Source organism: Haplochromis burtoni, unplaced genomic scaffold (genome assembly GCF_018398535.1).
Source record: "Haplochromis burtoni strain Fernald_Lab_line unplaced genomic scaffold, NCSU_Asbu1 Contig_77, whole genome shotgun sequence".
Taxonomy (NCBI): Eukaryota; Metazoa; Chordata; class Actinopteri; order Cichliformes; family Cichlidae; genus Haplochromis; species Haplochromis burtoni.
Window position 1 is genome coordinate 1,012,164 of NW_024582438.1, and position 24,958 is coordinate 1,037,121.

At 40.9% G+C, this 24,958-nt stretch overlaps 1 protein-coding gene across 1 annotated transcript; it reads left to right on the plus strand.

Moving 5' to 3' along the window:
* Nucleotides 1–359: 359 nt before the first annotated feature.
* alx4b (ALX homeobox 4b) lies at nt 360–22,927 on the plus strand. Its single transcript, XM_005929113.3, has 4 exons — nt 360–1,914; nt 11,826–12,139; nt 18,956–19,084; nt 19,410–22,927. Exons 1-4 carry the CDS (start codon nt 1,572–1,574, stop codon nt 19,728–19,730), a joined length of 1,107 nt encoding a protein of 368 aa, XP_005929175.3. The 5' UTR covers nt 360–1,571; the 3' UTR covers nt 19,731–22,927.
* Nucleotides 22,928–24,958: the final 2,031 nt, after the last annotated feature.

Below are 24,958 nucleotides of genomic sequence, written 5' to 3' on the forward strand. Positions count from 1 at the left end.
AAGCAACAAAAACAAACCGCTAACAGCTTAAAAATAGAGCTAATTCGCTTATTGGTGTCTCTTTTTATTTTATATGTTTTAAGAAATTCAATCCTCCTGCTGGCTGAGTACACTGCATCATGTTGCTAAACAAGAGCCACAAATAAAAGTTATAAAATTAATTAAACCTGAAAGAAAGAAAGAGAAGAGGACTCGAGAATTTAGATTAATAAAAATAAATTCAGAAACAAATAATAATAATAATAATAATAATAATAATAATAATAATAATAATAATAATAATAATAATAATGTTTGGCCAAATATTAAGGGACTATTGCCATGTATACTACCATGTCACCATGTGATATTAATGCGAATCAGACACGCTCGGTTGCGCCAGATTGTAAAAGATTTGGGATTTATTTTTCTCATTTTCGCTGTCTCTCAAACTCTTAGGTAATCTTGACAATATCCTAAAATTAAGGACGTGATTGGAGCCAGCTTAACCAATTTGACTACCGACAGACATAAAGGCCCATCTTGTTTCCTTAACCGCTTCATTCCAGCGTTTTATAGTCTAGAAAAGGCAAATTGCCGGCGCGGCTTCGTTGTACCAGATCTTTGCGCACGAAGCCAAGTAACCTATTTCAGCGACCATGATGGGCTTAACGATTCATAATTAGGCCAATTCGATATTTACAAGTGCTCATTTTCAAATGGCAAAGCTGCTTAATGATGCTCTGATTCTCCTCCACTGTGAATGGACGTGTGCGCAGTAACGGGCCCCCCCCCCCTGATAATGCGCTTCGTGCGGGCCTCCACAACATAAACACAAACAAAACATTTATGCAACACTGAAGTCTAACGACGACTGAATTTAGGAGCTGTTGCTGCTCGAATTTCCGGCTTGATCCATTTACACTTGTGCTGTTTTCTCTCTTTTCCCCCACATATTTGGAACGCAAATGTTTCCACAAATGTCATTTAATAAGCATCTGGCTTCCCCGGAAAGGAAGGGAAGAGTCCTTTAAAGGTTAATAAAAAGATATAATTTTTTTCTCTAAGTAGGAGGTTAAGGTCCTACGCCATGCAACAACGGGAATCAAAGCGGTTATATTCATCCCCTAATTGCATTAATGTCATGTGTTGTATCTCCCGCGTGTTTACAAAAAAAACTGTCCCCCTTCTGAGCTTGACCTCCCATTTCTACTGGCTGCATAATAGCGGAGGTTGAAGCTCGGTGTGGGCCCTACTTCAGACGTGCGTCGAGCCTGAAGGTCGGAGTGCTGCGTGTGCGTGTGTCTGATCCACTGTAGGCTACCGAGGCGGCATCAGCTTGAGGAAGGCATTTCTCTTTACCCCGACAAACCTTCAGGGGGCTTTTAGCATTTGTTCAGTCTGCAGTCTCTGGAAAACATCTGATTCATTTTTTAACCAGTCCCAGATGCGCCAGTGTGAGAGTGTGTGTGCATGAGCGCGGCAGTGTGAGCCTGTCAGTGCGAGAGAAATTTGGGAGAATATCTGCTGTCTGTAGAAGGGGAGGGAAACAAGAACCGTGTGGATTTTTTTTTAAATATATCTTTTTAGGTATGAACGCAGATACGTGCGTCTCATACTGCGATATGACATCGATGGATTCATATTATAGTACATCTACTGCGCAAAGTAGAGATCACCAAGCGAACCCTTTCAGGACTTTCCCAACCACTGAAACAAAATACAGTCCCACGTTCATTCCGGGTAAAGGGCAGGCTTACGGAGAGAAGTCCAGAAGTCCTTTCCAGCCGGACTGCCAGTCACTGGATGGCGCTGAGGAGGGCACCTTCAACAAATACCAGCTCTTCATGCAGCGACCGACCTGCAAAACTCCCCCGGAAGGCAGCAAGCTGCACCCGGACAGCACACACAACGGGACGCTCATCTCCTGCTATGGTGAGTGCGCACAAGACAAAGTGCGATTTCTGCAGGGAATATATGTGTTGGCCAGAAATTTAACGGAAATGCGAGGCAGGACCGGACATTTGCAAGCAATAAGTGCAATTTATAGTATTGTCTAACACACGGTGTGAAAATAAGCTGTCAAAGTAGAGCAGAGAGGAGGAGAAAGTGTGCGCATTAGTGTGCCATAAGTTCGTTTGTTGAACCCATCAGCCTGACTGGAGAAGCCGAGGTATGAAAAGAAAACACATTTTGAAAAACAGACCCATTTTCTTTGAGCATAACTGGTTCTGACTCAGGAACATAACCTTCACATTAAAGCCCTTAAATCCGGATAATTGCAGAAAAAGTAAATATTAGAAGTAGGCTGATTTTTTTTTTTTTTTTTTACAAGTCTAGTGAGATTAAAGGATTTTAGGTAGGCCTACTTGTACATCTGCAAGGTGAGTTATAATTAATGCATCAAACCTCTGGGTTTTATTTTGATTTAATGAGGCGCTTTGACCAAAGGCAGTTTGGTATTTTTGTGCCTTTAAATCGACTTTTTGTCCGTTTTTTGCGCACTGACGCTACAAAATAAAAGCACTAACGCAGAATTTTGTTTCCTGTGTCTGTCACTGCATCGCTGGACTGGCGAGCCCGCAGCACCGCTGTGACTATTCTCACTCAACTACAACTGCAGCATATTATCGTCAACAATAAATTATCATGATCGCTGACAAATAAACTCAACTCGTGGAATATTGCTGTTAGTATTATTATTTGGGGCACTTTGAGACCTGTCTGCGTTACGCGGAACCCTCAGCCTTACAGCCTATGAAACATAAGGCCTAATTTTTGGAGAAATTTTTGGATGTGCAGGAAATGGGCCTATAATTTTCTTTCCAGCAAGTCCTGCTTATTCTGTGAGAGTAAACACAAAAGGGCAAATTCTTCTTTTTTCAGGTGTCTTTGTTAATATTAATTAATCCATTTGATGGAGGTTTATAAGCCAAAAGCAATGCTTAGTTTATGTCCCTTAATTGTCCGTGTTGTCAACTTCGTACCAAATGCATTTAAATAGCGTTTATAATGAAAGCTTTACAGTTTTGCGACAATCGACAATTCTGGAGCCACGCTTAAGGTCGGCAAAAGAAAAGGTTCTGCTTTTATTAAAATCAAAACAGGCAACTTTATTAAGCCGATGAATCCGATTCAAATTATTCCGAGTAACAAAAGGTCAAAAGGGCAATAGGGTGAAAAAAGTAACAGACAGTAATCTTAAATATTTTTATGTCATATCTCTATAACATTCTACATCAAAAATCAGATTTTGGTGAACACTGAGGCAGACCGGTTGGCGTCAATTCCAGATGTTTACCACAGTGATATAGACGGAAACATCTGTTGGGATCACAGCTAAAACTAAGTGAATCGAGTCCTTTGCAGCAATCCATCCTAAATGCATCTAATGCAGTTCTCACTGAAGTTCAGAAAAGTTCCAAAATTTGAGATCTAAAAACTGCTCATTACACATAATGAATAAAAGTGCTTTGGTCTAATTCTGTTCTGCATGATCTGCGAGGAGGAGACCGGCAGTATACATTTTTGTATAACCACCATCACACAGCCACAAAGTGCAAAGTGTTCTTTTTTGTTCTGAGAAAAAAAAAATGGTGTCACTCTTCACTTTAGTCTGAACTGTCACCTTTTCTGCCTCCAACATTTTCAGCACCCCTGCACTGAACTAAATCGACTTGGCAAGTGCATTGACAGAATCATTTAAACACCATCATTAAATGCAACATTGCCTCCCTTGAGGAGAGCTGTGCAATGTTAATATTGAAAATGTTGCAGCCAGATGAAGGCATCGTGGCTCTGGGGAGGATACTTTGGGGACTTGCCAAAGCCTCAGGCGTCAACAGGGTTGTGCTGTTATGTGTGGTCCTCAATGGGAGATATATTGCTCAATGCTGATGCTTTATCTCCATCATGATGACAAAACTGTCTTGTCCCCAAAGGGAATTTTGAATGTGGTAACTTCAGCTACGGCTCTAAAGCTGTTCATGGCAAATCTCTATGTCATTCTGAAGATTTTACATGAAATGGTTTTCATACATCAAAACACCCAAAAGAGAGGCAACCAGCTAGGCCATCTCTTTTAGATATGTATTAAAACTGCCATTTTTTAAATATACATAAAGTGCAAAGAACTGGAATTTTATATTATCGTGGAATGTATTTAATAACTGCTCCATAATATCCACATTTCTTCTTTTAAATTTACACCTTTGATTTAGGAGATCCAAAACCCCTGAAACACCTTTACATTCACATGATTTCAGTGCAGCTCAGTACAATTCATCTGAGAAAATTGTAAAGTTATAGAAATCTAAGAAATATTTTAAAATCCAATTTAAATATTAATCAAAATATTTCAAGCTTTTTTTTTTTATTTTACTTTATTAAAAAATAACATCCAGGTTCAGGTGGTGTGGATATACTCTTAAATCTTGTTTATTAATAATACAACGTTGTCTCATAAACCACGTGTGTAGAAAAAGCAGAAAACAACCCTGACTCAGCAAGCATGAATCAACATGCAGCCGTGCACAGTAGTGGCTCCGATCGGTGGGACTGTTCATTCTAAGCCTACGTTAATCAGGTAGACTGTCCTGCAGTGAAGACAGGGATGGAGCCGACTACCTGCTCACATGGCGATGAATGAAATAAAAATCCCTGGAGCTGATCGAGAGCTGAGGAATGCAGGTCAGCGCCGCAGGAGAGGGCCGCATTAATGCAAGGCAGATGTGCATTACTGGATCCTATAGTTATTATTCATACTCCCCAAACATCAGATCTCCGAAGCTACAGAGAGTCCCCAAGATGACAAAGTGGGACTGGTTTACATAACCCTGTCTCAACAATACCTTGTACAAATAAGCAAGGAGTCAGAAACAGACATGGAGATTGGGTAATGATTTGAGAGACTCGAGAGAAATGAGAGGGTTTCCAGGAAAGCGGCACATGTGTGGGAACGACTGTTTACGTGCACAGCACTTTATTGAACTCACTGTTTAATTTTAATTAATTTCAGTTTTTTGCCTTTGATAGGGGCTGCTCGCTTCAGAGAGGAGATCATATTGTTTCATGAACATAAAGCAATCATTAGAGTATTCTCACTCAGTATTTCTAAAATGAAAGTAAGGCTTAAAGGTGGCAATCAGAGAGACACTAGTATTGTGGTAATACTAGTACAACTCGGGCTAAAGGCTCATATCCTTTTCGCCTCTTCACAAAATAACCAAAGCAAATTATACACTCCGAAAGTACAACAATTGTCAATCTTTGTACTTTTAAACAACCCCTCCTCCTCCTCAGTGGGACATTGAGCATCCTGTGATATGTAAAACATTTTCTCAGCATATGAAAACCAAAACACAAGCTCAAAAAAATCCTGGCAGCTCTTTAAAAGCGTCCTGTCAAAATACAGTATTCTAAGTACGCATTAAAAGGCTTGGGGAAGTGATGTCACAGGATACACATGTGCTGATGACTAACACATTGTGTTGATTTTAGCAAAAACGCGAGCGCCAGAGTGACACCTGTGATCGTACCAGCATGCTTCTGCGAACCAGAATAAATTCGAATACGTAATGAGTGAATGCTTGGAAGCAGTGGCTCATATAAATGTGTGACTCGGGACGCAAAGGAGCAGCAACTGGCCTGCCATGAAAAGAAATATACATCCATATAGCTTTGGCAACCCGAGATCTTGTTCTGTGGGGTGTTGTTTTTCTCAATGTCAAGTTCCTGCTTGTATCTGTTCCTGCACTCACTCTTTCTGCTGTGTTTTGCTGCTTTTTTGCTTAAACATTCAGTCATCCCTCTTGCAGGCGAAGGTAACACACATACCAAAAATAAAGCGACTGACTCGGGCCAGCTGGCACACACTGTGGGGCCTGTTGTGCTGAGTCTGGCTCTGTGGCTTCACCTTTACTACTTTCATCAGTTAAATCTGACTCTAATCTAACCTCTGCAGGGTTGTTGAACAATGCGAACATATGGCCGCGCAGGACTGTAGTGTGATCAAAAAGAGACATGGGAATGGCAAGAATTTGCTTGCCACTGTGATCTACCAGAAGAGAGGGATTTTGTAATGACCAACCTAATTGTAATGTTGCAGCATTGCCACATTACATTGCCAATAAATAACATTTGCCAAGAGTGGCAAATGTTATTTATCTTAATGCTTAATATGCAGTTTATATACAGTTCAAACACGTGAATGTTTTTCTCAAGATTCTCCACGTTTAAGAAAGACACTTGTGTTCTTCTTCCACTAGTTTCCCCTCAAACGACCTTAACCCCACAACTATTTTTTGCGCATTTTGATATGAGACAGTGAGCGACCCAGCCCAAGGTAATATGACAGCAGTGAGGTTTAACAGAAAGACTTTTTCTGTTTCCCAGGGAATCTGCATTCTTGCATGAGCCGCTGGCATCGATCTCTCCTCAGGAACATCTGGGAGCCTCCCTTCCACTGAGGAAACAACAGTCAACATCAGGTCTTAGAGCGCGGTGCAGAAAAAAAATAATCCGGGCCGAAGCGTGTCTGCGAGCCGACATTAACTGTAAATTAATAGTCACCTGTTGACAACCAAACCTGAAGGAATATTTGACTTTATTTGGTGGAGTGCTGCTGTCAGCTCCGAATGCTTTGAGAGAACATTTCAGAGCACTTTGTTTAAAAGCATTCCCTTCCCTATTTAGTGTTTGGTCATTAACCCTTCCCCAGGTTACTAATTTATAGTGTTTCTTTTATTTGGCTTCACTTGACCCTCCCTGTCCCGTTCCATAAAAACCGAGAGGGTGCCCTGTTGCTTTACAACCAGTTAAATTACACTTTGATGTTTTCTCTCTGTTTTCAGCAGTGATTAAATTGCTGACCCTAGTAAACATCTGACCTCGGCTAAATGAAGAGGTCTGCAGCTTGTCACAGAGAAACTGGCACATTGCGCAGATGGTGCGTTCACATATATGTTGCTGAATGCTCAAACTAGAACAACTGTCAAAAACACATTCCTGTGAATGCCAAAAAAATTCGGAGCCAGCGCAGTGGAATCTTGGCTCCCAAAAGAAAGCAGTGTGTGATGGCTGTGTTCTCCGGAGCAGCGTGCAGAAGAGACAGCTCAGCATGCGGGAAAACTGAAAGATGCTTGTGGGAAAGGATTCTGTGTGGTTAGCGTGACAGAGAGAAAAGGGATGAGTTTGGCATACTAGACAGACAAAAGATGTTGATTATTGCAGATTCCAGTGTAAAATATGGTGGTAAAAGACTGGGTTAAGCTCAGAGACTTAAAGGGAGAGTTCAGCGTGGGAAAATCCCTGATTAAGTCTCTTCTTGGATCTGATGGATGAGACAGTTATTAACACTTATAGGGATGTATGCTGTAGCCAGTTAACTAACTGTAGACTAGTAACTAGTTAAGCCCAAAATACATCTATAAATAGATTTCAGGAAGAGCAAAATACAGCCAGGTGATCAAAACTGACTCGTAACAGTCTCAATTTCTCCTGCAAAATCGCCAAAGAACAACGAAAGAACAACAAACAAAGTTAAGGAATCTTGAGGCAAATGATTGCAAATAGTCAATACTGCTTTATGGCATTTCCAGTGCAATATACTGCAGTATAACAACATCAAATCCCAACCTAAATGAATGGAGAGAGACTCATAACCGCAGTTTAAACAGTGTAAGGGGCATAAAAACACACGACTCAGATCTGATGAAATCTGTTTAGATGAGTGACTTTGCCTCAAAAAAATGTTCCCCTTTAATGTTATACCTCCACCACGCTTGAGCAAAGTTTTACCACATTATGGATGAATTTACAACCCAGTCCTGAGTGCTGACACAATCACTGTCACTGGGTTATCCCATCAGAGTGCTGAAAATGGGATATGAGACACAGCATGCCACCACACAACTGAAAGGGTCATGAAAGTTAAATGTGTGTGTGCATCAGTGCAATAAAACTGGATTGAATTATATGTTTCTGGGTTCAGCTGATATAAAGCACGTAGCTCAGGATGGCTCTTTGGATGCAAGGGCAGGACAAAGCCCCTCTTTGGTAGTATATTTGGCAAATTCCCCTATATATTTCTATTCAGGATTCTTTGATTGTCATACCCTACAATGTTTCTGTTAACGGCCATGTTTTTTGGATCTATGCACAAAGAACTGAAAATGACAAAGTTTTTACCAGACACAGTCCTGTGACAAATTAAGTTCACCCTTACTGCTTCCATGGGACTTAAGAGGGTAAGTAGGAGCCAGGCACTGCTAATCAAATGTATTTGAATAATTGATCATTAGCAAATGTGAGCACCTCTCTAAAAGTAGAAGTTTTAGCACTTTGCTGGTTTGGAGCATTCAGATGTGTGTTAACACAATGTTATCATTACTGTCCCAGAAAATCCACTCCAAGGTCAGAGACAAGAGCGACATTTCAAACTCTACAGTCCTCACTTAGCATGTTAGATGTTAAAGTTCAAGGCAGTACAATTAGAAAAAGACAGAACAAGTATGGCTTGTTTGGAAAGTTACTCTTCTCTCTAAAAGAAAAAGAAAAAAAATGGCAGTACGGCTTAGGTTTGCACAGTTGTATCTAAACAAACCACGAGAACTTAGTGACCTTTAAGCAGAGGAGGCCAAAGTGGAGATGTCTGGCTATAATGCACAGTGCCACGTTTGGTGAAAAGAAAATGCAGCAGATCCACACAAACACCTCATACCAATTGTCAAGCATGGTGGTGGGGGGTTGATGATTTGGGCTTGTTTGGCAGCTACAGGACCTGGGCACCTAGGATCACTGAGTCGACCAGTGAACTCCTTTGTATACAAAAGTATTCTAGAGTCAAATGTGAGACCATCTGTCCAAAAGCTATAAGTTGGGCAAAACTGGGGTATGCAAACAGACAATGATCCTAAGCACAGCAGCAGATCTAAAGCAAAATGAGTGAAAAAGAAAAGAATAAAGGTGTTACAATGGCCCAGTATAAGCCCGACCTCAACGTAATTGAAATGCTCCAGAAACCAAAGAGACCTTAAGTTCTTGCTACAAACCTCAAGGCCAGCAAACCTCAGTAAAATGAAGCAACCTTATAAAGAAGAGTGGGCTAAGCTTCCTTCACAATGATGTGAGACATTTGGTAAAGTCATACAGAACATAATTATTTAAAGTTATTGCAGGTGAAGGTGGTTCTATAAGCTACTGAATCATGGGGTGTACTTAGTTTTCCTCTTTTACATGATTATATGTTATATATATGTTACTTCTTGGTGGAATTTTTTAGTGACAGGCAAGCAATTTACCTCATCTTTCCAGTCCTTATGCCTTTAGCAGGCTGCTCACGGTAGCCTCACATTTAGTTACGGTTATGGGATTGGCAATGATCAGTGGATCCAATGTCTGGATAAGAAAAGAAATATGTGTATTTAACAAAATGTTAAATCATTTTTTTAATTGCACTGACAAATTGGAGTACCTCCCACACTCCATCCTACCCTTTTCCCATCTCCTCATCTGTGTGCAGCTGCAGTCTCACAGGATATGTGCCCCTTGCTCAGGGGCATAACTGGATTTTCTCTCACAGATGCAAATGCCAGACAGGAACCTGGAGTTGACCTGTCTTACTTTACTAACACTAGAGCCATGCTCCTGCCCAGAGGCAGAATAAAATGACTGTACGTAGCTCGAGGATATGAGGCCAGCTCAGGGGTTGGTGATGTCAGAATATCTGCCTGCATGGAGACTGTAAAAAGATCTGACAGGTAGGCCACTGCTGTATGAGGACATGAACTCCAGTTGGGCAACGCTGTGTTGTTCCATTAGTGTTTCAGCCCATGTAGGTCTGAGCCAGAAAGCAGGGAAGGGCTGCAGCAGTTCTGAGGGGATGACTATTGACATCTCATTGTGGGACACACAAGCCCAAAGTGTACTAATCCATGAAAACAAACATGCTTGTTGCAGACAACCACCGCCTAACTTCATCACCCTAAAACTATTCAGTCATCTTGTTAACCACTAAAAAACAAGACTCTGTGACTCACTGTGTGTCAAAAGGTGTCAACTCTTTCAGTGAGGTAACTTTCTAAGAATGACACACAGCGATTACTGACGTTACTCAGAAGAAAAATGCAACGTGACAAAAGCAAATGCATGCATACAAGCCCATAACTTTCAATCATTTGGCACTTCCTAACTCTGAGAAAAATTCTGTTGGATTAAAGTAATGGTGGTGTTGCACAACACTCACAAGTCTGTTTATATGGAGGAGACCATTATGCGCTGGTTTCAGACCAATACAGTTAGGACAGGGCACTCTCCATGCCCATTTGCAGGAAAGGCAAACAGAGGCTGACCGAGCACACTGTTCTCACTGGCCTGCAACCAGAGCCCTTCTGCTTATTTATTCACACGGCTGTTTGTTTATTGAAGGAGAAGGGACAGCTTTCTTCATCTCTTAAAAGGAAACAAAAAGCCAGCATGTGCTGACAGGAACAGAGCAAGGTCTGTAACAAAATGGATGCACTGAAAATTGAAGGTGACAAACACAATGTTGTTTACATCTCAGGGGGAAGGCCGTGGGGTAAGCGTGGTTGCCCCCATACACAAGGCCCGCCATACACACGGCCCGAGACGCACAGGATTTTGTGTGGCTCGGATTTCAGGTGGCGTGATTGAGAGATGTGAGGGGAGAAGGGCTCGAGGGTTGTGTCGCAGGTCACACCAATGCGTCGTGACATATCTTTCAAACTTTCTTTCCTGCTGCACACAGACGAGGCCTTTGAACCTTAAAATAAAACATCACAGAGATGATGTGTGCTTAAAGTAAATGTCATTTGGCGGGGATGCTGTAATGTGACGATGAGCAGACACTCTTGGTGGCTTGAATGTGATCATTCAGCCACATTTTAAAGACACGTTGCTCTAATGAATGTTCTAACTGTAAACGTGGGACTATTACTGAGAACATATGGCGGTTTTTATTCATCTGTAAGATGGTCAGAAAGATAACTGTCTGTTTATTATTACACAAATGAATTGATTTCACAGTAAAGCCACACTTTAGTCAGTTTTGAGAATGTTTTCTAAGTTGTTAACACCTTATAATACGAACAGCGACCAAGGGTGTAATTGATATTTAATCAAATGGAATTTCAGCACATTTCATTTAAACTTACAAGGTAATTATATTTACATACAAATACTTAAAGGTTGGTACTCTAGAAAAAAAGGGGGTAACAAGTTAGGTTTTTACAGGAAAAAAGAAATAATTATACTGTCAGTAAATTTAAGTCGTGTGTGAGTAATTTTAAGAACTACGTAAATATCGTTAAAACGTTGCACTTTTTGGGTTGCATTATGGAGTTACTTAATCTCGTCTTTTTATATGTTTATATTTCTACATTGTTATTTAAAAGTCCTAATGATGGTGAGCATCATGGTTCATAATTTTGTATTATTTAATTGTCCTTCTCTTGTAATTAAAAGGCAAGGTACCTACCTTTTAGTATGTATATATAAATATAATGACACTGTAGTTTAAATAAAAATACACTGAGATTCCATTTACTTACAGGGGAATTACACCTTTAGTTGTGGGTATAGTTATAAAGTATTACCTTCATCTTTTAATGCTTCACCTAAACACTTGTATTTTCACATTTTAAATTCCACATTAAAGTTTTGAGCAGTAACAGGAAGCCACAGAAGGAGTACTTGAGCGATTTAGTGCTTGAGAGCATTTTGAACTAAAAAAGAACGTATAAAATTTGTGTGGTACCCCTTTAAAAGAACAAACTGTTAAAAATAAACGTTTTGACCTCTTCTTTACTTTTCTTATCTCCAAAATACAGGAAAGGACAGCAGCAGCCTGACAGAGTCTGAGCTGCCCCAGAGCGTCGACCCTCCTGGGATGGAAAGCAGCTACCTGAACCTAAAGGACACTGGAGTGAAGGGGCAGAGCGAACGCCCGGGGTCGGACCTTTCTAGCCCACTGGAAAAAAGCGAGGCCGAGAGCAACAAAGGCAAGAAGAGGCGCAATCGCACTACGTTCACCAGCTACCAGCTGGAGGAGCTGGAGAAGGTTTTCCAGAAGACACACTACCCTGATGTATATGCCCGTGAGCAGCTGGCACTCAGGACAGACCTGACAGAGGCCCGTGTACAGGTGAGGATGAAGTCAAAACAGAGGGTTACGCTTGAAAAGCACCTTTCTGCATTGACATAAGCTAAGAAGTCCTTTATTTATAAGAGAAAATGAATCTCTGTCATCTAATCAAAATATCACCAGATTTTATTTATGTCATCGAAACAAATTACTATAATACACAATTAATCTACTTTATGACATATCCCCGTGTTGTTGTTGTTCCTATATCAATCACAAAAATGTTGATCCAGGATCAAGATTGCAACTGACCAAAACTATCACTAGCAACTTGATAATATATTTATTATATTGTATACATTAATTAATAAAAACAGTTGTAATGCTTGTCCCAGAAGAGACTTTTATATGAACAAAATCATTTCTTTTCATTTTCCTCGACAGTCCAAAGCAACATCACAACAGTGTGATTGGTCAGTTGCACTTGTGGACAAGCATAATTATGATGATGTAAGAACAACACCAGCATAGAGATGTCAGACAGACTGGGTCACATGCATAACCCCCCCCCCCACACACACACACACACACACACACACACTCAGAGTCATGGTTCAGGGAAAAACAAACAAACAAACATTAGGTGTTTTGATTCTATTGGCACTGTAATAAAACATATGGTTTAGGAATGAGCATGATCGTGTTAAAGACAATGTTGCATTGTGAGTGGGAAATTAACAACTGTCTGTCCACTGGAGAACTTTGAGACTTTAATACAAACATATGTCATTTCCGTGCACTTGCTGAAGCAGCTGATGGTGTCCTTCTGTCTTGTTAAGACAGTTTCCATGAGTACAGTTGTTTGCACGCTGATAATCATTGGGGGAACTGACAGGGAAGGCTGAGGGTTACAAAGACTGTTCCTAGCATTAGACAGCAAAGCCTATTGTTCTCCATCTGTCTTTGTGCCTGCCAGTTTTAGATCAGAGTGGGATGGAGGAGACTTAGGGAATACGCTGCTCTTAGCACTTACACGGTGTAGACTCTGGAAAGGGTCAGAGGCCAAGGGTTTCTCCCCACACCGCCATGTTTAAACTACTTCACTGCACAGCTCTGGAGGCAACGAGGGAAAACACATGGAACACCATCAAAGCTATTTTGGCATGGATATAAAAAACACTTTGAGATGCCAGTTTCAATTTCCACACATAGTCCGAGACATAGTCAGGGACAGAGAACCGGGCCTGGTCCTTGTGGTGGTACAGTAAAATAAGTACATTCATGTTGCATTCACACAGACCCATCTATGCCCCAGATGAATATAATTAACGTCTTCATCTGACAGGCACACTGCAGACTCTGTTGAGTCACTGTGAGGTTTGACCCATACTTCTAAAATCAAACCCTAAATATGCACGCAATCAAGACTAAACCCCACAATTTCAACTGAAGGTACATTGAGACAAAGTCCAGGGATATCCAATTGTTGAATACCAAGGGGCACTCGATGCTCGGAAAGCTATCGAGAATCCTTTTCATCTGCAAAACAACAGCAATTGAAATCCAGAATACAGATGTTTTCTGCCAAATTGCTAGTGTCAAGGTCCTACGGTTTCATCCTCAGTTTTGATGTTGAATGTCTTCATAAAATCAGGCTGCAGCTTTCCAATAACACAATCTGTGACTTCTGGTGCCATTACTTTCTTTAGAAGCAATTAGCTCAGAGCCTCGTGACTTGAACTTCACCATACGGCCTACTTTTTATTGAGGAGGAGGAGGCTGCACGTGATTGACTGCTGAGGCAGTCTATCAATTGCAGTGGTCCTAGATGACAGAGATGAGGTGAGACGGCTGGACTTCAAAGCTGCTTTTGGAGTTGTGGACTCTGCCCTCCCTTTCTCCCTCTTCCTTTCTCTCTGCCTGCTGGCTCTGGAGCATAAATAAAGCTCTTTAATGGCTCTGTAAGCTGCATTTCGCTGTCAGCGTCTTTAGCAATTACTGTATCACCGCCAAGCTATTTGAGCTCCAAGACCACTGAGCCACCTTCCTTGCAGATGTCTGCTAAAATAAAATAAACAGGAGTCGTGAGTGTGTGTAGTTGGTAAATAGCATCATTTTGGGTTTTATATATTATTAACCACTGGTGTTCATCATGACAAACAATTAAGACAATTTATGTTAATTGGAAAACTGCTTGCACAAAGACAGCAGTGACCTTCACTTTCTCAAGAACTGCATGAATTTATAAGTCAGGGACTATGAGAGATGGAGCAGCAAGGGACACATCTGACTCCACAATGTTCCCGAATTATCTCTCTGCCAAACTATTTGGCAGGGTTCTTGTTCCTACTGCCGTTCAAAGGAAAAGCTACGTAGAGCAAACTCTCTGTGAAACATTACACACTCAGAAACCAAGACAAGGGAAATATATGTGCTCAGAAACTGTTTATGAAAAAGCTTCCAGTAAGTGCTTGAGAGGGTCCAGGTTAAAATACTGCATTTTTTGGAGAGCAACTTTGAAATGTGAATATAACATGGTATGCAAATGTGTGTGATTCTGTGTGTATGTGTGTGCACGCCTGGTCCACTGCTCTTGTCTGCACGCCTCTCAAAGGTCAGAGGGGTTAGCTGCGGAAAGCCGAGGGCTTAGGCATCAGGAAATTAAACATGAAATGAAAACAAGCTCCAGTTTGAACATTCTCCCATCTCACTTTCCAATATCCCCACTTCCCCTCACTGACTTAAAACGGAGGGAGGAGAGAGACATGGAGAGAGGGGTCGGAGTTGGGGGCGGGGTGGCGAGGGACAGAAGAGCCTGAGCTTCAACACAGGAGTGGGAGTACAATAACGGCGCTGGGTGACTGACAGCAGAGCTTTGAAATATGCGATTTTTTAAAATATTTTTGATAACAATCTAAGACCAGAATCAAGAAGGTCATTCATCAGGCTCTGTTGCTATTCTGACAACATTTCTTCAAAGAGTTTTATAAATATTTAAATGAAATGTGACTATTTTCATAATACAGGTAACCGAAAATTAAGGCTAGTTTACAAAGACGGAGGGAAGGGCAGTACGACTCTGATGGTTGATCCAGCAGATGCTCTTGTCCTGCATGTATCTAAATATTATAAAAATCCAGGAAGTCTAGCTACATATCATGTGGTGCCAGCACAGTATGAAAACTGAATGAGGCATCTCTATTTGTCAAAATCACAATTAAAATTAAAAACGTAGGTTTGCTGAGAAAGAAAAATGTATTTTTCGTGCAGGGCACTGAAAAATTCTTGAAGAGTCTGAAATGGCTTTAGAATATAAGTAAGTTTACATTGTGATTAACTGTTTACAATGTACCTGGCTTGTACCAATCACTGTTGTATCAATAGACTGTTACATTTACTATAAAACTAAATGAGGGTACCGTGGACATCATAAAGACCTTGTGGTTTACCTGTGGCGAGTTAGTAAATGGACAAACTTATACGCCATCTTTCAAACTTTGCCAGAATTGCATATATCTGGAGGAAAATTGAGTCCTTGAGCTGGTAATACATTAATCACATTAGTAACATATCTTTGTAGAACTGAGGCTGTAATGAAACTTAATGTTGCTGTTTTCATGTTGGGGCTTATATTTGGAAACTTGTGATATTATGAGCTTGTGCAACCAAAGAGCCACCAAAGGAAAGGCATGACAAATCTTAAACAATAATAGATCCCAAATCCTCAGGAGGAGTATAAAATAGACCCACAAACCTACTTCCAAACATATGATATAATTCAAAGGGCTCCAACCCCTCACCTTGACATTGGGGTTCAGTCACAACCTCACATATCAGCTTACCACTCAGTAAGGGTGAGCTGTTCTCTAATCTCACCAGCTGACCCAAAGAATGTCGGAGTCAGACGAGACTTCTTTACGTCAGTTTCTTGCAAAAATACAGACATGTGGATATGTTATTCACTTTGACTTTGCTAGGAGGTCAATGCATCTAAAAAAATGAGACGATGAGTTTGCAGGTTAGGGTGCTTACAGGTGGTCTTATCTCATATGTTTAAAGTCAACTCTTTACTATAAGAAAATCAGCATTTTGCAAATATGCATTTGTACGACAGTGCTCAATTCTGCCACCAAACTTTATTGTTGACTGAGAGAAATGGCCAGAGACAAGAGTGCGGATTTGAAGGGGATGACTGAAGGGAAATTGCATGTCAGGGACTGTGAAAACCACAAGCTGATTGGGCTGGGAATCAGCCCAACAATCCAAGTCCTAACCCCTGTGTCAAACCGAGGCTGCCCTCTCTTTTCTCTTTGAAGAAGTTTCCCCCTTCTCTCCAGGGAGGATAAGATTCAAACAACCAACAAATAGATACAGATAAACATGTGGAGACTCCCAGTAACCCCCTCTGCTTTTTCTATTGCAAGGAGATGTGAGAAAATTCTACAGAAAAAAAGTTTAACGAAAGATGCAGTTGCTGTGATAATCTGTATGGTTTAATCTGTATCTGTTGACTATTTTGAAACATACAGTACTGTATAAAAGTCTTGGACTACCCTTTATTTCCTTATATTTTGCTTCCAAGGCGCCAGACTTTCTCAGAAGTTTTTAAAATGGTCTAAGGTTTTGTTTGGACATTGGCTCTTTTTTCTCTCTCATTTTCAGTCCAATCTTTCTAACTGACCATTTTTAGATGAATGTTTTTTCTTGTTTGTTAACCCAGCTAACAGTGACTTATGCATCACTCAAATATAAAAAAAAGCATCTAACTCAAGGGATGGGGACTCAAGGGAACTCAAGGGAACCAGTGTTGTATGTAAAACGCATCTTAGTAAAGAATCACTTTTAAATTGTATCTTAGGCACTTTTTTACTAGCCAACTGTTACAAAAGCGCATCATTTGTTCATATTTATTTTATTGAATCTACAAAAAATGCCAAAGATAACACACCATGGCAGAAGAAGTGGCAAGTCTATCAAAAGGTCAGGTCCTTAAAAAATAGGGGGGGAAATCCAGCAAATACCTGACACAGGACATGTGAGATCCGTCCATCTACTGTTTTACTGGAACCACATCAGAAATTGCCTGAGTGGAGGGGTGGCTGTCAAGAAGTCATTCTGAAGGTAGAGAAACAGGGAGAAAAGGCAGAGGTATGCCACATTACACAAGAACTGGACTGAAAATCAGTGACAACAGCTCTTCTGGAGTGATGAAGGTAGATTTTATATTTCTGGTTGTCGATATGTACGGAGAAAGTGAAGAGAGAGGTACTGCAGTGAGCGTCTACAGCCTCCTGTACAATACAATGGAGGCTCTGTCATGGCTTGGAGCTGCATTTCAGCCCATGGTGTCAAGGACCCAGTGAGATTTTGATGCAATATCGTCTGGAAAGCATCTCATTGGCAGCAGCTTCAACATCACAATGATCACAAACATACTGACAATGCAGTAAAAGTATACCTGGATAGAAAAAAAATACACTGTAGAACACTACTGCTTATGTAATGGCTTCCCCAGAGCCCAGACCTCAAAATCTTCACAGAGAATAGAACAAAGGACCGCTAACACCCAAAAAAGACCTTTAAATGTCCTTCAAGAAGCCTGAAGAACTATTCCCACAGACCGCTTAAAGAAACTACACGCAAGTTTGCCTGAGAGAGTTCAGGTTGTGTTGAAGAATAAATGTGTTCATGCCTATGCCAAATAAAACAGTACTTTTGCAAAGTACTGTTTTATTTGCTAATCATCTTCTTTTCATTTTAGTTCCCAAAACAATAGGACACACAACTGGGCTACATAAAACAGAATAGTACTAAGTTTGCAACTGAATATTATTTTCATTGTTTGTTATTAGAACAAATGAATTCTTCATTTATTAAAACATTAATTATTTTACCAGGTAGTTTTATGTGTGTAATCAATATCTAGTATCTATTTTTCCTTATTTTTATCCACACTCATCAATATCGTGTAACCCTAGATAAGGAAGAAACCTTTGGAAGAGCATAAGTGATGAGATTTGTCTTCCAGTATGTAGAACATCATGAATTTCTACAGTGTATTAGGCATCACATCAATTAACACTAAGATTTTAGGGGGGAAATGTTCTTGGGGAGTTCTTTTAGGCTTCAGCCTTCATAGCCATCTTCTACTTTGCAGTCATGGAGAAGTGGACTAAGCAGCCTGCACTTGGTCTGTCAGCAGGTTCCCGAAAGCTCAACCCTCTGAGAAGTAGCAAGTCTACAAATCTGAAGAGCAGTAGTCATTTCATGTGCTACAAACAATGCTCAGTAAAGCTAAAGATGAATATACACACATACATATACTCTATGCTCATATATACAGTATATATGTCCTGGTCAAAAGTTCAACATTTGTTCCATGGATTATACAGAGGATTCCCCACTGGATCCCACTGTGCTGACATGTGGGAGAGAGCACACCTTTCTCAGAGTGATTTATGCACGGCTACAGGCCCAGATGTGGATCTGTCGACGCGGGCAGCCTGAAGGGAGGCAGACGTCTGTGTATCAAAGGGAGGAGCTGAAACATGCAGCACCAGGGGAGACTCACCATTTTCACATCAATAGCTCAGTGTGGACGGCACTTTAAAGACACGTCAAGTCTTAAAATCGGGTCTCGGACTTTCATGTGCGGGAGAATTTATTTGCTTCACTGTCCTCATTTTATGTGGTCTTTTACTTTGTCTTTCTTAGCAAGAAGATGGCCCAGTTTTCTGTGGGAACAACTAAAGCACTCTGTGTACTTTTTAGGAGCTTTAATGGCCTCGTTTAAGAAGGATATTCACATTTCTGTTTGATAGTGTTTGGTCTCTATTTGGTTAGAGGCATTTTCCTGATAGTCTGTTTTCTTTGCAGGTGTGGTTCCAGAACCGCAGAGCCAAGTGGAGGAAGAGAGAGCGTTTTGGCCAGATGCAACAGGTCCGCACGCACTTCTCCACAGCTTATGAGCTGCCGTTGCTCACGCGACCTGAGAACTATGCACAGGTAAATGTTCAGTCCTCAGTGGTGTGCACATTACAGATACACCTGATGGCAGATATCAGAATTGCAGTTAGGAAGTGTGAAATTTGCTCTCTCTTAACGTTTCTTCAGTCTAAGTGTTAAATTTGAGGGCTTCTACTATTAACAGCAGCTGATGTGGCAAAAAAATCAAATCAAATCAAAAATAATTCTGTGCAGGTGACTATTCCCTCGGGATGAATAAAGTATTCTGATTCTGATTCTGATTACTATGGCGGGACTAATATTTTTCATGTGTTCATTTGAAACAACAGTTATTATGAAAATATCTCCTCCTTTTCTTCTCCAGATCCAGAACCCTTCATGGATAGGGAGCAGCAGCGGGGCATCTCCGGTGCCCGGTTGTGTCGTGCCTTGTGACTCTATGCCCTCCTGCATGCCCCCTCACCCTCACGGTCCTGGAGGCGTCTCTGACTTCCTGGGCGTACCAAGTCCAGGAAGCAGCCACATGGGACAGACTCATATGGGCAGTCTGTTTGGGGGCGCTGGGATCGGTGGGGGAATCAATGGCTATGATCTCAATGTTGATCCAGATCGAAAGTCCTCCAGCATAGCTGCGCTGCGTATGAAGGCCAAGGAACACAGTGCAGCCATCTCCTGGGCTACATGATGTTCCAGCCCGATCCCAACCTGCCCCCATAAGGCCCCTGCCCTGGAGCAGCCGTCAGCAAGCACTATGGGGGGAGGAGGCGAGCACTAATGATAACACAGGTCAAATGAACAGGGAGAGACTGTGGAGATAACAGAGGCCACCGCAGCTGCCGATGCAACCAAGACAACTGTGTCTATGATAATCAGCAGATGCTGAAAGTGAGAGACAAGCAGAGGTGTGACTTAGATGAGAATATCACCTAGATATTCATTCTTGATTCCTTGATCTCTCAGGTCTCATGCAACTATGGTGTTTACACCCCAATAAACCGTTTAACATGACGCTGTTTTCAGTAAAATTCAGCAAACCCAAACCTGGTTTTATTAATGTCCTCATAGCCTTATAGTCTATAATGCCAAGTACGGTATCGTCATTTAAAGACCAGATCTTGATTCACATGATTTGCCTTCTTTATCCTATCTTTTATACCGACCATCCCACCACACACCATTCTGTTCCACTGCATAAACCAGTTCATTTCTGTACATTTCACTAGTATGTTGTTGGGAGTTTATTTCCCTGCAGAGAAGGGCAGAGTAAGTGAACAGAGTCTAACTGAGTGAGAGCAGACATGGCCTGCCAATTGAGTCTGGGTGGAGGGCAGGGCTTGGATTGGCAGCAATTTCAAATGAAGTTGTCATTTCCCTCCCAGGGTTCCCTCCACAGGTTCAACTAATAGGCTCAGGCTTCAGGTTACAGGAAATGGTGTCTCCATTGGCACAGGAATGCACAGCAGCAACCTTCAACACCAGCTTACCACGCCAGCTCTAATCAGCAACCAGCAGGAATAGACACAGTTAATTAGCATCAAAGTGAGCCTTTCTGCCCTGTGAAAGCTGCAGTACATCACAGTCTACATGGTGAGGACATACTGCACACACACAGAAGTGATCGCTTCATCGCTAGACGCGGGTTCAGCAGGGATGAAGGTTCGATTCATAGCTTGGTAACAGAATCTTATACATGCCAGAGACTGCAGGCCAAATCAGTGGGCCTAATCGTCCCGAAGAGCATTCGGTAATGTTTGGTCAATGTGATGACATTAGAGCTGGACTACAGGAATGTGGTGAGCATGTCCAGTGATTGTAGGGGTATCTGTGTGTGTGTTACCCCGCCGGAATAAGCTTGTCACCAGAGCTGGGCTCCAGGCCGAGGCTAGAGACAGGCTTCATTAGCTTTTTGGCTGATCTCTCTATGACGCATGCTGGGCTACATATCGGTTTTCTTTTCTCCTGCGTGGATGATGGCAAGAAACCCAGTGTGACGTCTTAAAATGTCTCGCTGCCCAAAACCCAAAGATATTCAGTTTATGGTAACATAAGATAAAGTTAAACATCAATTCAACAGTTTGTTTGGTGCTTTTGCTTGACAAATGACTTCATTGATCAAGTGTATATGATTATAGTGGTTGAGTTACTGTGACCCACTGCTGCAGTCACATCTGAGATTTCAGCAATATAAAAAAACCCCTCTTTTAATGGTGATACTTGTCTATTCAACTACTAAATGTTGCGTCAGCATCTCAAACCAAAACAAAAGGGCCCGCTGGCCACTGCTCACCTCCCTCATTTCATATTTCAGTTACAGTTAGGAAGGTATTTTACATGACAGCCAAAAACACCAAAATCCAGTCATGATAATTGGCTGACGGCTGCATTGTGAAACTTATTGCATGGTAGCCATGTGCTTTAAGTCAGCTGATCATGAGCCCACCGTGGTGATGAAAGTTTGTGTTGCCTTTCTCCTTTTCCGTTCTGCTGCGGCTGAGGTGGTAGAATAATTTGACAATGACGTGGAGGGTTAGCAGTTTGATTCTCCTCTCTGGGCAAGACAGCAAACCCAGTTTAATCTCAGTGACAGGCCCACACCTTGCATGGCTCTGTCCTCTTAGTGGTTGCTTACTGGTCTTAATCTTCAAGGTTTAGTTTCCTGGACTTGGAATAATTCTAGTCCTGGACTAAAACGTTTTTCAGCGGGGATCCTTATCAATGTTTTCTTTTAGTCTTGAGCTAGGCTTAATACAAGCCTAGGACTGATACAAGCAAATGTGCTACATAAGAACTGTCCATTTACTACTCCTCTGCTCTCTGTCTCACTGTGTGTACAGTGCGATGGAAACAAGCACAAGCAAAAGAGAGCAAAACAACAGGATTCAGATAATCTGAAATGATGTGACTGCACAGAAAAAGATGGATAAAATACTTATTTGCTTCTTGGGACAAATGCTGATTGCTCAGCCTCTACATTGTCTTTTCATTTTTAGTGTCATTCTGGTCTCTTTATGAAGACGTCCCAAAGAGAGGGACTCACATGCACTAGCATGTACAACCATGTTTTCCGTTCAGAACATCAAAAATGTTAACGTTTACCTTTGTGTGTGCAAGGAAAGACCATTTAAGGAGGACCAGATGATGATGTCTGTATTCTCTTTATATATTCCCTGCAGAGGGTACTCAAACCTCAGCAAAGTAAAAGACAAGGACCTCTAAGATTAGAAATGTGTGGCTCAATCCTTACTTTGTCAAGTTGACCTTGCGTTGCCGGTACTCCCTCAGTGCTCCACTCCTCTGCAGCTCCGTCCGTGTTGATACTACTGAAATAAAGCAATTGAAATCCATGGTTGTAATGTCATATTGTGTGAATATGAACAATATAAATAATATTGTTAATTTGCTTGTACATTTGTTTTGCTTATTTGTCAAATAATGGACCACAAGAGATAAGCCAATGAAGTATTACCTTAATATTGCCGAGAAATGTAAAATTATGTTCTTTGTTATTTTGAAAAGTAGCCATGGAAGAAAGGCTGAAAACTTGTTCACATTTTTTTTTATGGCTTTAAGCGTTTTTTTGTATATTAATCAAATATTTCCATGTATGATTGTGCCAGTGCAATAAGTTATTGCACTTAGATTGTCCGAGTTTTTTTTTAATCATTATTTTTGCCTATTCCACTGGGACGCTTCCTTTAATAAAGCCAGAGACTACGTGGTTTTGGTTTTGTCCCAGGAGAAACTAAGAAAAACTAAAAAAAGAGAAAAAAAACGAAGCCCGTCCATATTTAGCGCTGCTCATGTGCTGTATTTTTGTACAGAAGTAACTCGCTGTGTTTGTTAATGATGGTAAATGATTTTGAAATAAATTGATCTCCAGTGGCAGAATGAGTGCAAATAGTTTTGTTTTTCTTTCTTTGAAAGGTTAAGAAATTTAACTCATGTCCACCACAATCATTTTCTGAAAGAGAAGGAGTTTGGTTTATTTGGGCTGTTTCTTTGGGTGAGTGAATGCTGGCTGTAGGATTGTATTTAACGGATAGATGGACAGCGACTTGTAAACAATTATTAAACCGACACATTGAAAAACCAAAAGTAGTGGCTCTATAGTTATAACTTTTGGAGCTACTTGGTGTTTTTGTCCCTTGTGAATTTGGGAGCAGCTGAAAACATTTCTTGAATAAACAATAAGAAATAATGTTGTGCAATGTTTTATGTTTTCAGCAGTAGCACAATAAAGAGAAAAGTAACATTTTCAGACTCTAAAAATACTCAGCAGTGTACTGCATGATCACAACAGTGACCTACGAACTTTTCATACAGTATATGCAAAAAAAGCACTGACAGTAGAACCTATTGTTTAACTGTTTATCTATGGTCAGCTAGTTAATAGTAGATCATATTTCTTCCATACAGAGAGAAATTCTCTTTGTTGGTTTCTTGTTAAATTCAGAATCCGTTTAAAATGTGTCTCCTTACATAAAAAGTTCTGGATGATCAGACCTCATAATCGTTACCTCAAATCTCAAAAACATCAACATATTTCCATTTGAATGCATAAACATTCTGTCTTCTGTATCTCTTCTCTTTCTCCTCATTCCCAAACGAGTCACGACACATAGCTGCTCCTCCCTGAGCAGGGTTCTGCCGGAGGTCTCTTCCTGTTAAAAGGGAGTTCTTCCTCCCCGCTATTAGTAAATTGTTGTTCACATGGGATCATGTAATTGTTGTGGATCTCTCACTAAAATTGTAGGGTCGTTTCTCTATCTTGCAACATAAATATCTCTTATGGTGATACAAGAAAAAAATGTAACTGAACTGAACATAAAATTACACGCATTTATTAACATAAATAGAAAAATACAATAGGTGCCTCTAAAAATGAAATAATTAACATTTTTAGTGATGTGTGTGTGCGAGTGTGGATGTGTGTCTTTCTGTCTTTCTGTGTTCTTGGGGTTGATATCCGATTCCATCCTTTTTCTCGCATCAACAGCGTCCAGATGGGATGCTCTGCCTAAGCCATTAGACTGAAAGTTAAGCCTAATAGTTTGAATGTGCTTTAAATACCTACAGGTGGTCAATCTAGCTGTAGCCAGAGCTAGAATAAACTGAGATGTAAGAAAATATAGAACCTCTTTTCACACAGATGTTCTTTGTTTTTGCTTTACAAGTCATGAGACAAGACAGTGTTCAGGAAATCTTTTCTTATAAATGCTCCAAAATATCTTTCCTACACTGCAAAATCTCTGTGTGTAATCAATCCCCCCGTTATTACCCTTTGTTCTGAAAATCCTTCAGAGAAGGAGCAACCACTTAGAACAACTCTCATGTAAGAGGAAGAGAAAGCATGGCCAGGAAAAAAAGAATAAAAACAATTATAGAAAACCTGTGGCAATTCACATCATGCCACTGCTTTGGTCTTTGGCCTGGAAAAAAAGAAGAAAAAAAACATTGCACTGAGGCACATCCATTTCTGTTTGCTCCCAGAAACAAATGCTAACTTTTCCACTGCGCCGCAACAGTTTACTGGAGCACTTCGATCACGTTACAATGGCAGAACTCATGAGACGCCTGCTGTCACCCAATAAAGCTTCCATGTCTAGCAGAGGAACTGGCAATCGTGAATACGAGAAAAACCGCTTCATTGCAGGCTTGCACATTTCAGACAAAGCATACAGATTTTTCAGAACAACGTAATAAGTAAAGTTTACTTAGACTAGAAAGTGCTCTTTAAAATTCTAAATGGTCTGCACTTATGAGGCACCTCTTAACCTTAGCAGTTCTACAAAGTGCTTTACAATGTGCTTCTCATTCACCCATTCACTCACACACTATTGGTGGCAGAGCTGCCATCCAAGCCTCTGGCCTGCCATCCGGTGTTTTCCAAAGTCACTTGGTCAAGTTGGAAAT

Excerpts from the sequence above, each read along its gene's own strand:
- alx4b (XM_005929113.3), top strand. The coding sequence starts at position 1,572 with ATGAACGCAGATACGTGCGTCTCATACTGCGATATGACATCGATGGAT. Across the intron at positions 1,915-11,825 it reads GACGCTCATCTCCTGCTATG|GAAAGGACAGCAGCAGCCTG; the intron begins GTGAGTGCGCAC and ends TCCAAAATACAG. Across the intron at positions 19,085-19,409 it reads GACCTGAGAACTATGCACAG|ATCCAGAACCCTTCATGGAT; the intron begins GTAAATGTTCAG and ends TTTCTTCTCCAG.